This window comes from Periplaneta americana, chromosome 11 (genome assembly GCF_040183065.1).
Source record: "Periplaneta americana isolate PAMFEO1 chromosome 11, P.americana_PAMFEO1_priV1, whole genome shotgun sequence".
Classification (NCBI taxonomy): Eukaryota; Metazoa; Arthropoda; class Insecta; order Blattodea; family Blattidae; genus Periplaneta; species Periplaneta americana.
The window spans coordinates 109,876,492-109,889,777 of record NC_091127.1 but is presented as its reverse complement, the minus strand read 5'-3'; the positions used below and the strand labels follow the sequence as shown (position 1 = coordinate 109,889,777).

Sequence of the window (13,286 nt, the reverse complement as noted above, 5' to 3'; positions counted from 1 at the left end):
GCTGTGATGATTGGGACCCACAATACATGGCATACCTATGTATGCTAATCAATAATAAAAAAAAAGTAACTGCGTGAAGTATAAATATGATCAATTTAAAACCTTCAGTTAGCATAATAACTTACTTTTGTTGCTTTTATTTCACACAATTGGATGTGGTGAAAATAGATTAGAATTTTGTATCTTTATTTACACACAGCCACATTTCCCAAAGAGAGTTTTATTGCTTTGCCTTTAAATTATGGTTATTTGGTTGTCTCTAATTCCCACATATATGGTCAGTTAAGACCTTACTGGATTCTGTGTAAATAATTTCATATCGACATATGAGTGCCTCTGTGAGGTGTAATCCATTACCTCTGATGGTAGGATGATAGGCGAAATTAAAGAGTAGCAGAGTCTGATTCAGGAACAGAGTTATTTTGGAAACCCTCATCTTTATTTTTCTTCTGAAATTAACCCATGTTGAGGATTTTTATGACCTGTGGTCGATTTTGAATGCACTAACTTCGGACATAATGGCAGACATGGTTTTAAGCTATTACTGTTACATAAATGAGGAATTTTGTTGTCCAGGGATGCATCAATGATGTCAATGCGGCGAAAGATAGCTGGCCTGCGTCCTGATCAGATTAAGCAGCTCCCGAAGGAAGAATTAGACCTGCCAGTCAGTGTACGAGACTTTGAAGAGGCATTGGCCAAGTGCAACAAGAGTGTGTCCAAAGAAGATCTTGATAAATATGTGAAATGGATGCACGAATTTGGATCAACATGATGTTTCTCCTACAAGTGAATTGTTGTTTGCCTTCTTTACCAAGTTTGTGTCATACTATGGCAAAATTTTAAACGTGAAATAGAGACAAATCAACCCGGTACTTACAACATATAATTTGAAATGTCAAATTTTAAAAAGGATCGTTCCTGAAGCACTTGTTGTTTCAAGTTGTTGTGTTTTTTGATCGTGGACAATGTTGCGTGCTGTAGTGTGCTGGTGATTTTTTTTTTGCTAGTCCAGCACACATGACATAAGATGTAAATGTAATTTTTTTTATTATTATTTCAGAAAACATGTTTAAATGGAGGGCTTGATGATTTAGACCAGAGGGTTATCTCTTCCAATAATATCTCTCTTTGATATCAACTCTATAAACTGATTTCTTGGCTGCTTTTAAGTTTCTTAGGGCCAAATTCAGAAGCAGTAGGTATTGCATAGAATTTTTAACTCTAAAGATATCGGAATTTTAAAAAATTGAACCAATCAAGTGAACAGTAACATTTTAACATATCTGTACATTTTTCCTAATCTATTTTTCTGAAGGGTAACAATTCTAATTTAAATTTTCTGAAGGCATTTCTTCTAAAACTCATATATTCGAATTGCAAAATTTTAAATATTAATACAAATCGTGCATAAGTGAATACATTTTTTTAATAATCATTTAAGTTTGAAGCTGGAGTACACTTACAGTGGGTGCCAGTGATTTAAGCACATGGATTTTGTTAATGTGAACTCGAGAGCGAGTTACTCACCGCTGCAAGATCGGTTGTTATCTCTGTTGCAGCTGGAATGGGTAGGACATGAGTAAACATGCATGCCCGAGTATTCTATTGGACTCTGGACAGTCACTAAACAAATATTATATGTATTGGGAGATGTACTGTAAAATCATTGCGAACGAAAGTCTCTTGCGGCACGCTACAAATTATCCACTCGGACTGTACTGTGGTCCATTTGTATGTTTCATAACAATGATACTAGCAGAGGAAAATGTTATCGCCAACTCATTCATGAAGGACAACAAATAGCTCGTCAACTGGCACTGTCAGCAAGGACATTTGCCACAATCGGTGGTTCCAACTGTACTTACAAATGGCTTTTAGAGAACCCAGAGGTTCATTGCCGCCCTCACATAAGACTGCCATTAGTCCCTATCCTGGGCATAATCCAGTCTCTATCATCATATCCCACCTCCCTCAAATCCATTTTTAATATTATCCTTCCCATCTTCGTCTCCGCCTCCCCAAAGGTCTTTTTTTCCCCTCAGGTCTTCCAACTAACACTGTATATGCATATATGCATTTCTGGATTCACCCATATGTGCTACATGCTCTGCCGATCTCAAATGTCTGGATTTAATGTTCCTAATTATATTAGGTGAAGAATATAATGTGTGCAGTTCTGCATTATGTAACTTTCTCTATTCTCCTGTAACTTCATTCCTCTTAGCCCCAAATATTTTCCTAATCACCTTATTTTCAAACACCCTTAGCCTCTGTTCCTCTCTCAAAGTGAGAGTCTATGTTTCACAGTCATACAGAACAATTGGTAATATAACTTTTATAAATTCTAACTTTCAGTTTTTTCAGTGTGAGCAAAGATAGAAGCCTAATGCCTCTCTTATCTCTCGATACCTGCATGAGAATTTGGCTCAGAACTGCGAGAATTTGATTTTGTCGAACAAAAATGCAATACCCTTTGTTGGGAAATGATATCGGGGCGTCATAAGCTATGGAACTGGAAACATTTTCTACACTAACACCGACATCTGCATTACCTCGTACATTATCATCTGAATTTTCAACCTCTGAAATTATTGTTTTTATCATTATTTACATTGTCAGAAAATATTTCATACATTACTGATTGAAGACCTTTCAATATTATCGTATTATATGTTGTGTTTTCTTTCTCACTTGTTATGCCCAGCCACAGTGAAGTAAATTCCTCAGCAACAGCAACCCAGTCTGTCCTGTTTTTCTCACTCTTCATGTGACTAAACATAAGCTTTGAAGTCACAGAAACATTCTTCATGAGGACCTCAAATTTCACAATTACACGATCAGTTATCACTTAGCTTGTACAGCAAAACAAAAACGTGCACCAAAGCATGAAAACATGCACTGGTGGAGTGCCATTGGCATCAGGAAAAGAGTTAAAGTACTACGAATTCTCAGTCATTAAATTATTTTCTTGAAAGGATCATAATTTTTCCTTTTAAAATGAATTTCTTGTCATCTAATAACCTGTAAGTATTCAATTATTCATAGTTTCCTATCCAAGGACAGGTTTTTCACTACAAATCCAGCTTTCTCCAATCTTTCCAATCACTGTAAAATTTTAATAAACTTTTCCCATGTTCAACTTTTATTTACTTTTGATTTTTATGTGTGTTTTCCGTCTTTGATTATTATATTTTATATAAGTGTGTTATTTATTTATTTATTTTTTTTATTAATGGCGGGTATTTGACTTTTTGTCATTCACCCATATGAAGTCAGTTGTGTAGACTAATTTATTGACAGAGTCGTTGTTCAGGGTGCACCATAGGCTTGTCTGTGCTACACCAGCAATGAGATGAGATGATAATGGAGATTCGTTCGGATGCCACTGGGCTCTCAGAGAAAATCCCTGTGTTACCTGGACCACAGGCTTGCCCAACACAAGTGTAAAATTTAATAAAATATTGCAACATAATAATGAAAATGGTATGCAGTTGTTTGTGCCTCTGCCTATTTTTTGTTGTTTATGATGAGAGATCATTATCATCACCTCATCATCATTATCATCTATATCAGACTTGCACTTACCATTGTAATTGGTAGTGCTACAGAGTGCAGAGTGTGTAAATTTTCACAATTTATGCCACAATTTTACCTATTGTAGTAAAAAAATTGATTGACTCTGTGTCTAATCTTTCAGTATTATGTTGTGTGATGAACTGCTGTCCAATTTCCAATTCCTAAATGTCTTGCGTTAGTTCATTTTAATTTACAGTTTGAATCTTCAAGTAGTGACTGCATTTTTACTTTCTCATACAAAATATAAGTAGAAAGTATTGCGATGATGAAAACCGATTTTAAGATTTTTACGGAAATACTTGCTTTCGTCATCCCCAGTACCAAAAAATTTGTTCCGGGTATGTCATTTCTGTACAGCAGTCAAATGAAGAATATTGATGCTCCGTTTTCATGGAATGTTCGTAGTTCCTCCTAACCTATTGGATGGGGTTTGTTCATATTGCATATATGAGTCGATTTGTTCAGAAATGATGTACATGAAATACATGGTGTCGAGAACAAACAGTAACTATAAGAAAATTTTGTAACTCAGAAACTAATAAATTTATCCAAATGCCATTAGCTGCAAAAGACAGAGGAACTCGCCAAGTTTCTATAGTGGCAACACCATAATTCCATTCCTCGTGATTTCCACTAGGATATTCAGTTGTGAAGTTTTATGTTGGCGACACTTTTATTTCGTTCATTAATTTATTGATCACCTTAAAAACTTTGTGAGTTCCTCTTTCTTGTGCAGCAAAAGGCATTTGGATAAATTTGTTGGTTGTTGAGTTATAAAACTTTAGCAGTAACATTTGTTCTGGACACACTGTATAATTTTTTTTTTTTTTCATCAACAACACACTGATGATCCAGTCCAAATAAATGTAAGGACTTTCCCCATGATATGTTGTATTATGTGGAATAAACTGATAAGTGAAAAAATAGATTTTCTACCTGCGAAAAATGATTTTTTGAGAGAAATTAATTACAATATACAGATTTATTTCTACTTTTCATTGTGATTTTAGTCCATTTTTATCCTCTGCAAGCAGGTGACTTCACATGTAAATTGTATTTCTTGAAGAATTTGGTTTGTAAACCTTCTTTATTAATGTTTGAGTGAATTTTTGCATAAGCCAGTGATTTCTTATGAAATTTCTTTCTCAAAGATAGTATGACTCATGTAATTATTTAAACCATACAATTTTTTAATTACAGTGGAGCAGGGGCGTATTTTGCAGGCTACCGGGGGTAGCCCAAGGAAATTACAAAAGAAAAAGTTTATAATATAACATAATGTAATGATTTTGTATTATTAGTTTTACCATAGTAATTAAAATTAAAGTAATTGTTAGATATATTTTGTGTAATAATAGGGTCAGCGGTAGCCCAAACCCTTTAACCAGTATACGCCACTGCAGTGGAGTAGTTAGTAATATTCGCAACATAATAAAGTAACAGAATTGTTGCAAAATATATAAAATAATGAGAAAGTATGTGTCATCTTTGTGGCAGTCAGTTTTGACGTGTAAGATCTATATTTGACCTACAATCAATCAATCAATCAACCAATCAATCAATTTAGGGCATTTCAAAATCTAAGAGATTTTTAGCCTCATTCACGATATATCACCATTCGTCTCTGTTCTCTGCATCTTCTTGTTGTCCTCCCACTGTAGAAAGATTATCATATATTATACTTGTCATGCCAACGGAGACAAGGTCTACCAAGAGGTCTCTTACATCTTGGAGAATAGTTGAAAGCTTTTCGTAGAAGAGAATCTTCATCACGCCGTAGAACGTGTCCAAGCCAATGTAGTCTTCGACTTTTTATTAAGGCTATTATGTCCGGATCTTTATAAATATCCCTTGGTTCCTTATTTGACTACACTAATAGAAAAAATAAGAAGGTTTTGTGGAACAGAAATTTGACTTAGGTTGTCATGGAAATGCTTAAGTCATATCCAATAAACTGAACAATGTGAAGTAGCCTAGTTCATTCCTATACACAAGGATAATCTGCATATAATACATAACCTAATTCATGGGGGTTACAGTATATTAAAAAAAAATAATGTTATTCAGTTGTACTTTGACACTGATGCAAAACAGACACGTGTATAATGCATGCTTAACTATAAAAAGTTTATACAAGCTTGGCATTACTCATAGTCTATGAGTCATGCATAACAATAACATTTACTGGGTATTCTCATGTGCTATACTGTATAGCAGTTAATTGTTAATTGTAGTTCAATAACATTTCTTCACTTGTCCTCTAAATAGTACATTCTGTTTTAATGCATTATTATTATTATTATTATTATTATTATTATTATTATTATTATTATTAATGTTTCCCCCCCCCCCGAGAAAAACGTGATGGAACTCTATGTAAAATTTATTGAAGTGGATGGGGAGATGACTGTTGCTCAGTACACCAGGAATTCAAGGCCTAAACTGTGTTAGATAAAAATCACATTAAAAATATAATTAACCCTAATTTATTTTCACATTTTAATGCACCTTTCAGAAGAAACACAAATTAAATCCATGTTAGTGTAAATTGACTCAGTTTGGGTTAACAGAGTAATAAATTGGTTTGCAACAAAAGCATTTACCAAACTATATACCAGTAAATGAAGATAAATGCCAACAAGACGAACACTATGGTCATAGGAAGAAAAGTAAACAAGGTAAATCTGCGAATTCTAAATGAGGTGGTAGAGCAAGTGGACAGCTTCAAATACTTGGGGTATACTCAGGGTGCGAATTAAGATTTCTGATGAGGGGGGGGATAGAATCCTAGATAGAGAATACCGTACATAAAATTATTATCCTCATTTGATACGGCTCAACTCTTGGTCGCACTGATTTGCTTGTCTTGCATCTTGATCATAATAATAATTATTATATCTATGAACAGGCTTAAGATAAGATAAGGTCAGATTGCTGGTGATGGATAATGCATCAATATTATTTTCTTTGCTTACTTTGTACTTTATAAAATACATATACTCTATTAAAACAATTATATTTTGTGAGGGGGGATAGAAGTTATCCCTGGCAGGGATGTTAATATGAATTTATGAGAGGGGAATAACTTTCCAATAAGGGGGGAAATTTCCTGACCTCCCCCCCCATTAATTCGCACCCTGGGTGTACTATAAGCAGGAACATGAGTTGCTGCCAAGAAGTCAAAAGAAAAATAGCAATGGCAAAGAAAGCTTTTAATAGAAAAAAGAGCATCTTCTGCAGACCTCTGGAAAAAGAACAAAGGAAGAGACTAGTGAATTGCTTTGTGTGGAGTGTAGCATTGTAGACAGACAGAATAAGACACGAAGCTGTGTTGGAAAGAGTGGGTGAAGAAATAATGATGCTGAAACTGATCAAGAAGAGAAAAAGGAATTGGCTGAGTCACTGGTTGAGAAGACACTGCCTTCTAAAGGATGCACTGGAAGGAATAGTGAACGGGATAAGAGTTCGGGGCAGAAAAAGATATCAGATGATAGACGACATTAAGATATGTGGATCATATGCGGAGACTAAGAGGAATGCAGGAAATAGGAACGATTGCAGAATGCTGGGTTTGCAGTGAAAGACTTGCCCTTGGGCAGAACACTGTGAATGAATGAATGAATGAATGAATGAATGAATGAATGCCAGTACCCAAAGTATTAGAAGATTTTTCAAAGCATAGCCATTTCTCCAGTATTTTTATCTTTCCTGTCATGCTCTTTCCTTGTGACTTCTGTTGCAGCATGATGGCCTTGTCAGGGTTGAAGTTGATCAAGGGAGGCCCAACAATTCTAATAAAAGCAGATTTCTCATGGTGTCAACTAGCAGGAATGATCTCAGTGGAAAGACAATGAATTTGAGTAGGGAGAAGCCTCACAATATATTGGTGGCTCGAAATTCGAGCATTTCTCGGTTCTCTGATGGAAAATATAACAAGACAAAGTGGGTAGGCTGCATCAGAGAGATAGCTGCAAGTTTTATGCTTGAGTGTGTCACTGGTAGAATTGTCGTGAAGATTAACATCAACAGTCACGACATCTCTTCTTACCAGATACTCTGAAAACTCCATATATCTTCACTGTGCTGGGACTCCTGGGAGTAGACATCTCGTGTGCATTGAGAGTAAAGATGTCTTGCTCTATCGTTTGCACTGCATATACCTCAACATTGTGAATTTTTTCGCTTCATTCAACTTCACTCGCGAATTTTTCCAATTTAACTTCCTGACTCCTGATTGTTGCTCAGTTGAGATTTTCTCTTTTAATTCATTTAATATGTGAGACAATTTTATTTTCCCTCATAAATATAAATTGTAAGGATTCAAATCTGGGGATCAAGGACACCATAATCCTCATCTAATCACATTGCCATTGCTTGTTATCTTTCTATTCTCGTTCTCTGAGAAATTTGAGGCTGGCATGGTTGAATACATGAAGTAGCCATTAACTTATGTTTCTTTTTGTCTTTTTTATGCAGAGGAGGGCCCAAAGGCAATCATTTCAGTCCAGCATCCAGTGAGCTTACTGTGTCATATCAATTCTATCAATGCTATAATGAAAATGATTTTTTTTAAGTCTGAATGGTCGCGTTTTTGTAAATTCATGACTTAGCTCTATAGTGACATCTGTCGATTCAGCCTGCATGTCTTAAGGTATCAATAGTGTCCCACTAGAGTATTCTTCAATCTCACCCCTGGAAGCAAACTGTGCCTTCTCAGATATATTCATCTGTACCCGAATCATAATATTGCATAGCGCTGTACTGTTTTGAGTGAAAGCTATTGAAGTTATGATAATGAATACTGTAATGGAGAATGATGATGGGGTGATTGAAACAGAAGTTGTTGTTTAGTCAACTGTCCGAAGATAGGTTTGAACCTCATAAGTGACACCAATAAGGCATCATTTATGAGACAACTATGCCAGGAGATAATGGGGTAGGTTTGGTCATTTTCTTTCCCCCGGAAGCAGGAGAACCCTGAGAAAAACACTTAGGAAGCTTAGCTTTGGTTATGACTGCTGTCGCTGGGATTCGAATTCGGTTTTGCAGTCATTGTAAACCAGTGCTCTGTCAACTGAGGTACTAAGGCAGTTCGCCCCCCCCCCCCCCACTGAAAAACAGAATCATTATATCATAGCTTAACTTTTCAGAATTCACTACGTCCTGGCCCAGTTATTCTGTGCTCATTGACTGCACATCAAAATTATATTTTCACTTCTTGCTACTGATTTGTAAATCATAGATACTTTACAATTCGGATATTAGCTATGAAATATTCTTTGAACCTTCCGAAAGAATTTTGTGTGGAAATTCTTTATTCTGTAATAAACATATTTACTTGGCTTCTTACCAAGAGTAACTGAAGAGACTGCTTCACTTCTGATACTTCTTGGTAGAGATTTTGTCATGCCCATCTCTAGATAATAAGTATACTCTGTAGGGCATTAGAATTTTTTCAGTTCTATGTTATTTAATCACTTTTAATTATACCTATAATGTTGGGTGTTGAACATCAAGATACTCTAGAGTATTCTCGTGTACTCTTTTAAAAGACTGCAAAATGTATTGATAGAAAGTCAATCTCATGAAATAATTATAAAGTGATAGCATTTTTCACTGTGCTATAATTTTTAAAATATACTAATGTAATATTTTAAATTTATAATGTAAGTTGTAGTTTCTATGCAACACGTAACAAGGATACGTAACTTCCAAACCCTCTGGTCGGATCTGCAGCCTATAATTTTGTGGGTAACTTAACAGTGTGTATCCTATCCTAAACCTAATTCAAGTGCAAGAGCTCGTTAACTATGTGCATCGGTTTTGAGATGGGATGCTCATTTCAGATAACAATGCTTCAACAGTTCATTAATAGTGCAACCTTTAGCTGTTGCTTGAATCTTTAAGTGCCTTCCATGAGGGCTTATATCTGATCTCGTGAGAGCATTTAGTAGGAATGTGCAGATTATAAGTACACAGATTCAAATTTATTAAGCATGTATTTTGATTTGAAGTTTGAAAGAAAACGAGACTGTTTAAAACAAGGTACATTAAAATTAAGAGATTGACCTGTTCATAATATTAAAATTGTAACAGTAAGAAAAATGAAGCTCTCTAACAAAGATGTATACAGTATGAATTTGTCTATTGGAATGTTCATGAAATTGTAGATAAACTGAATGGTGTATTTTATTGAACTTTGTGCAACATTGCATATCAGTGGCTGTGATAACGATAGGAATATTTTGTTAAAGAAATCCACTGACTTGTTACAAATAGATCAATCTTTTGCCATCACTGAACATAACGTACCGGAACTATTATTGAATTTTTTTAAGGCAATTGGTTTCACCACTCAGATTATTGGACATTTCTTGAAATGCATTTATATAGTTAGAGGTGTTTATTTATGAGAACATACAACATTTTAACTGGTTAATCTGATATTTTTTATGGCAAATGTGTCTTTCTTTGATAAAAAATTAAATCTTCATTTTCTTGAATGGATTTCACACCTGGGATGAAAGGTAAATTTTAATTTGACATTATATCGAAGTATTTGATTCTGTTATTTTTCTAAACCAGTGCTGGATGGTCGATTGATTTGCCGTGGCCTATTTGCAGGAGCTGAAAAGCATTATCTTCAACATTGTCCATAGTACATCACATGGAGGTGGTTGTGTCTTAACACTTTTAAGGGCACAGACAATTCTCATATTGACACTCTGCTATTTCCAATTAGTAGTATGTGTGTTGTCTCCACATTTTCATCTGTAGAAGGCTCATCGTTTCATTCATTTTTCACTTCAGTTAATTAGTGGATTAAAAAAATATGATTGATATTATTTGATTTATTAATGAAAGCACTTCTACTGTTATTTTGTATTGATCAGACATTGTTGTCGAACTGGTGTGAAGTTTCAAGGAGCTCTGTCCAAAATTTGCGTTGTAAAGAAGAAAATTAATGAGGAAAAACTGACACTAGTATTCAAAGAGTAGACTCATTTGTCAAGAAATAATATTCAGTGTGAGATTTTAACTTAAAAGGCAAGTTTATGCTGAATTTGAATTTGTTTCAAATCGAAATCTTTCTATTTTGTACATTCCTACGAACTTAGTAATGTGTGAAAGGAGTTCCCTTGTGGAGCAGAATAATATTAAATAAGAGCGTGAACTAGGAAATAAATTCTGCAGAGCAAGTTTCTTTCAGTGACTTATTTCTGACAGTGAGAAGATGGAGGGCTGTCTAATTTATAACCATTTACCATTAACTTGCTAACAGTTAACTAAAGAAGAAGAAATATTTAGAAGTAATAGAAGCTAGTCCAATATTATCATCATTTGAAACTTTAAATCGATTAAAGGTACAGGGTTTCCAATCTCGATTGCCTCACTCTCCTAGAAACTTTGTGTGGTGTAGTTCATGCATGATTCCTGGTACTTAGGCTGTCGTACAATTCTCGGTACATGGGTGAGCAGCTGTAGTATCACAGTCGATGTAGGCTTCAAAAGAAGGCGTGGAATAGTGCATGTTATGACGTTTTTTTTTTTTTTTTAGTGAATACTCTTGCTAAGTTTAAAATGAATTATGAAGAGAGAAATTTGATAAAATTGGAATAACATGAGAAAGAAATCCAAGAAAATCTCTCAGTCTAGCAGCACATTGTTCAGTTTCACGTGAATGTGCACATACAGAATTGCTGAAATTATGTTAGAAGATTTCATTGATTTAAAAATTTAATAATTCCGATAGCAGCAATAAAATTAATTGTGCAAGTAGTTTCTGCAATCTGTACATGACAGAACTGTGAACCCAGGATAGTCATTTTTTACTGATAATATCCACAACAGTCATTATTGGAGTTTGGAAGTACCTCAGAAGTTACATAAGCGCCCATTACATGAAATTCGTAATGTTCTTCATAACATTACACAAGATGTGGGATTAGTGTTCTGAAATTTATCGAAACTTGACTAGAAACAGATGAACATAATTTCGTACATTTGTTGTAATTTGAAGATAAAATTAAATGCTGTGATAGCAAGTCCCATTATGGCAGACAACATGCTGGGAAACAGCCAGTACATGATGAGGGCTTTCAATGTTGGAAATTCTGTATTTTGCATTTAGATAGCATAACAGATACTGAGGGGAATAATTGCCTCCGTTAAGTTATGTCTGTATGTTCAAGTTTTAATATTATTAGGATATCAGTGACATTAAATGTAATTTAAAACGAGTTAAAACATTAATGGTGATATGGTGTCCTTAACTGATTAATCAACCAAAAACTCGTAACTCAATGGTAAGAAATTAATTTTGACAGTCCTAATGAAATGTTTTACTTTCATATTTTGTATTTTTAGTTGTGCCTATAAGGTGGTAAGAGAGCTGTTCTTTTTGCAATAAAAATAATTTAATTTAGTGTTTTTTTTTATTTCTGTTGATTTGTACAAGTTGTCGCTAATCTAAAGAATCGCCTTAGTTGTAAATTATAATTTTAATTTTCCAACATTTACAGTAATTACTAGTCGTGATTGCATACACACATGTTCAATCTTGTTTTTAAATAAGTTTCAGACTTTGCTATATGTACGAGGAAATATGTGGAAAATATTTTTTCTGATAGCATGAAACCTTTCTTACAATCTACTGTAATACATAATCAGAGTAATATCAACATTAAAGTGATAAGGTATATCTTTTTTAAGAAACTGTCTTGTCTAGTGTGTAATATAGTCTGTCAAGGAAAGAATACTGTACGTTTTCTGTTGGCAAGACTAGTGTTACATAATTGCTATAGTATGAAAAGGAACAAAGGGTATTTTTAATTTGTTTTATAAAATTTACAATCGCCATTTGCAATATGTTAAATATGACACTTTATTTTCGATGCAACAAAGTAATTGTAATTACGTTACAATTCTAATTATATGAACTTCTTGATTTGCTGTTGTAAATTGGTGTGTATGGTTGACACATTGTGTTATACTGTGTTATAATATTAAGAAAATATAGAACATTTCAATGGATAAATAGTCCATTTGGGGAAAGGGTGTAAGGACCAATTGTCCTGAAAGTTTACATTCTAATTTTACCAGAATTTCGAATAATTTAACATATTGTTATCCAGAAGGTGCTGCTTTACTGTATCATTCATAATAGCAGTGAACTGTTTTGTGGAATATACAGCAGAGGTGAGTCTCAGAAATGTTTTGAGGAGGAATGAATGTTTAGTGAAGTCCTAGTTTCTTGCAAAAGATCATCAAAGATGAGATCTCATGAAAGGCATGCAATATCTCCTGTACTTTATCATTTCATTTGTCAGCCAATTTTGTTTCTGCTGTTATGTAGTAGTGCTGATAGTATATTTTTTGTGATTTACTGCAACAATATTTGTCCAGGGAGAATGGTATATAAAAGATTTTAACACTACAGCATGTTTCATATGCTTACGATAAAAGGAAATGCATTGGATTGACCAATTTCAAGTGCAAATGGAACAGCGCAATTAGGTCTAATCCATGATGATGATGATGATCAGGGCGTGAATTTTGATGACATATCATCCTTTTTTCTTTACATCCTTTGCAACGTCCATAAATATATAAATCATGGATACCAGCTGCTGGTAACAGAAATGTACAGTTTTTACGTCATTTTTTGCTCATTTTTCGATGTTTTAATCTTTTAGGTCATTTTTTTT

At 34.2% G+C, this 13,286-nt stretch overlaps 1 protein-coding gene across 2 annotated transcripts in view; it reads left to right on the top strand.

Moving 5' to 3' along the window:
• Kat60 (Katanin 60) overlaps positions 1-13,015 on the top strand; it is a 169,043-nt gene extending 156,028 nt beyond the window's left edge. For both annotated transcript variants that reach the window (XM_069839866.1, XM_069839865.1), the window contains exon 13: positions 577-13,015. In XM_069839866.1, coding sequence (XP_069695967.1) covers positions 577-775 — 199 coding nt within the window. In that variant the 3' untranslated portion in view covers positions 776-13,015. The remainder of the gene's footprint in view (positions 1-576) is intronic.
• Positions 13,016-13,286: the final 271 nt, after the last annotated feature.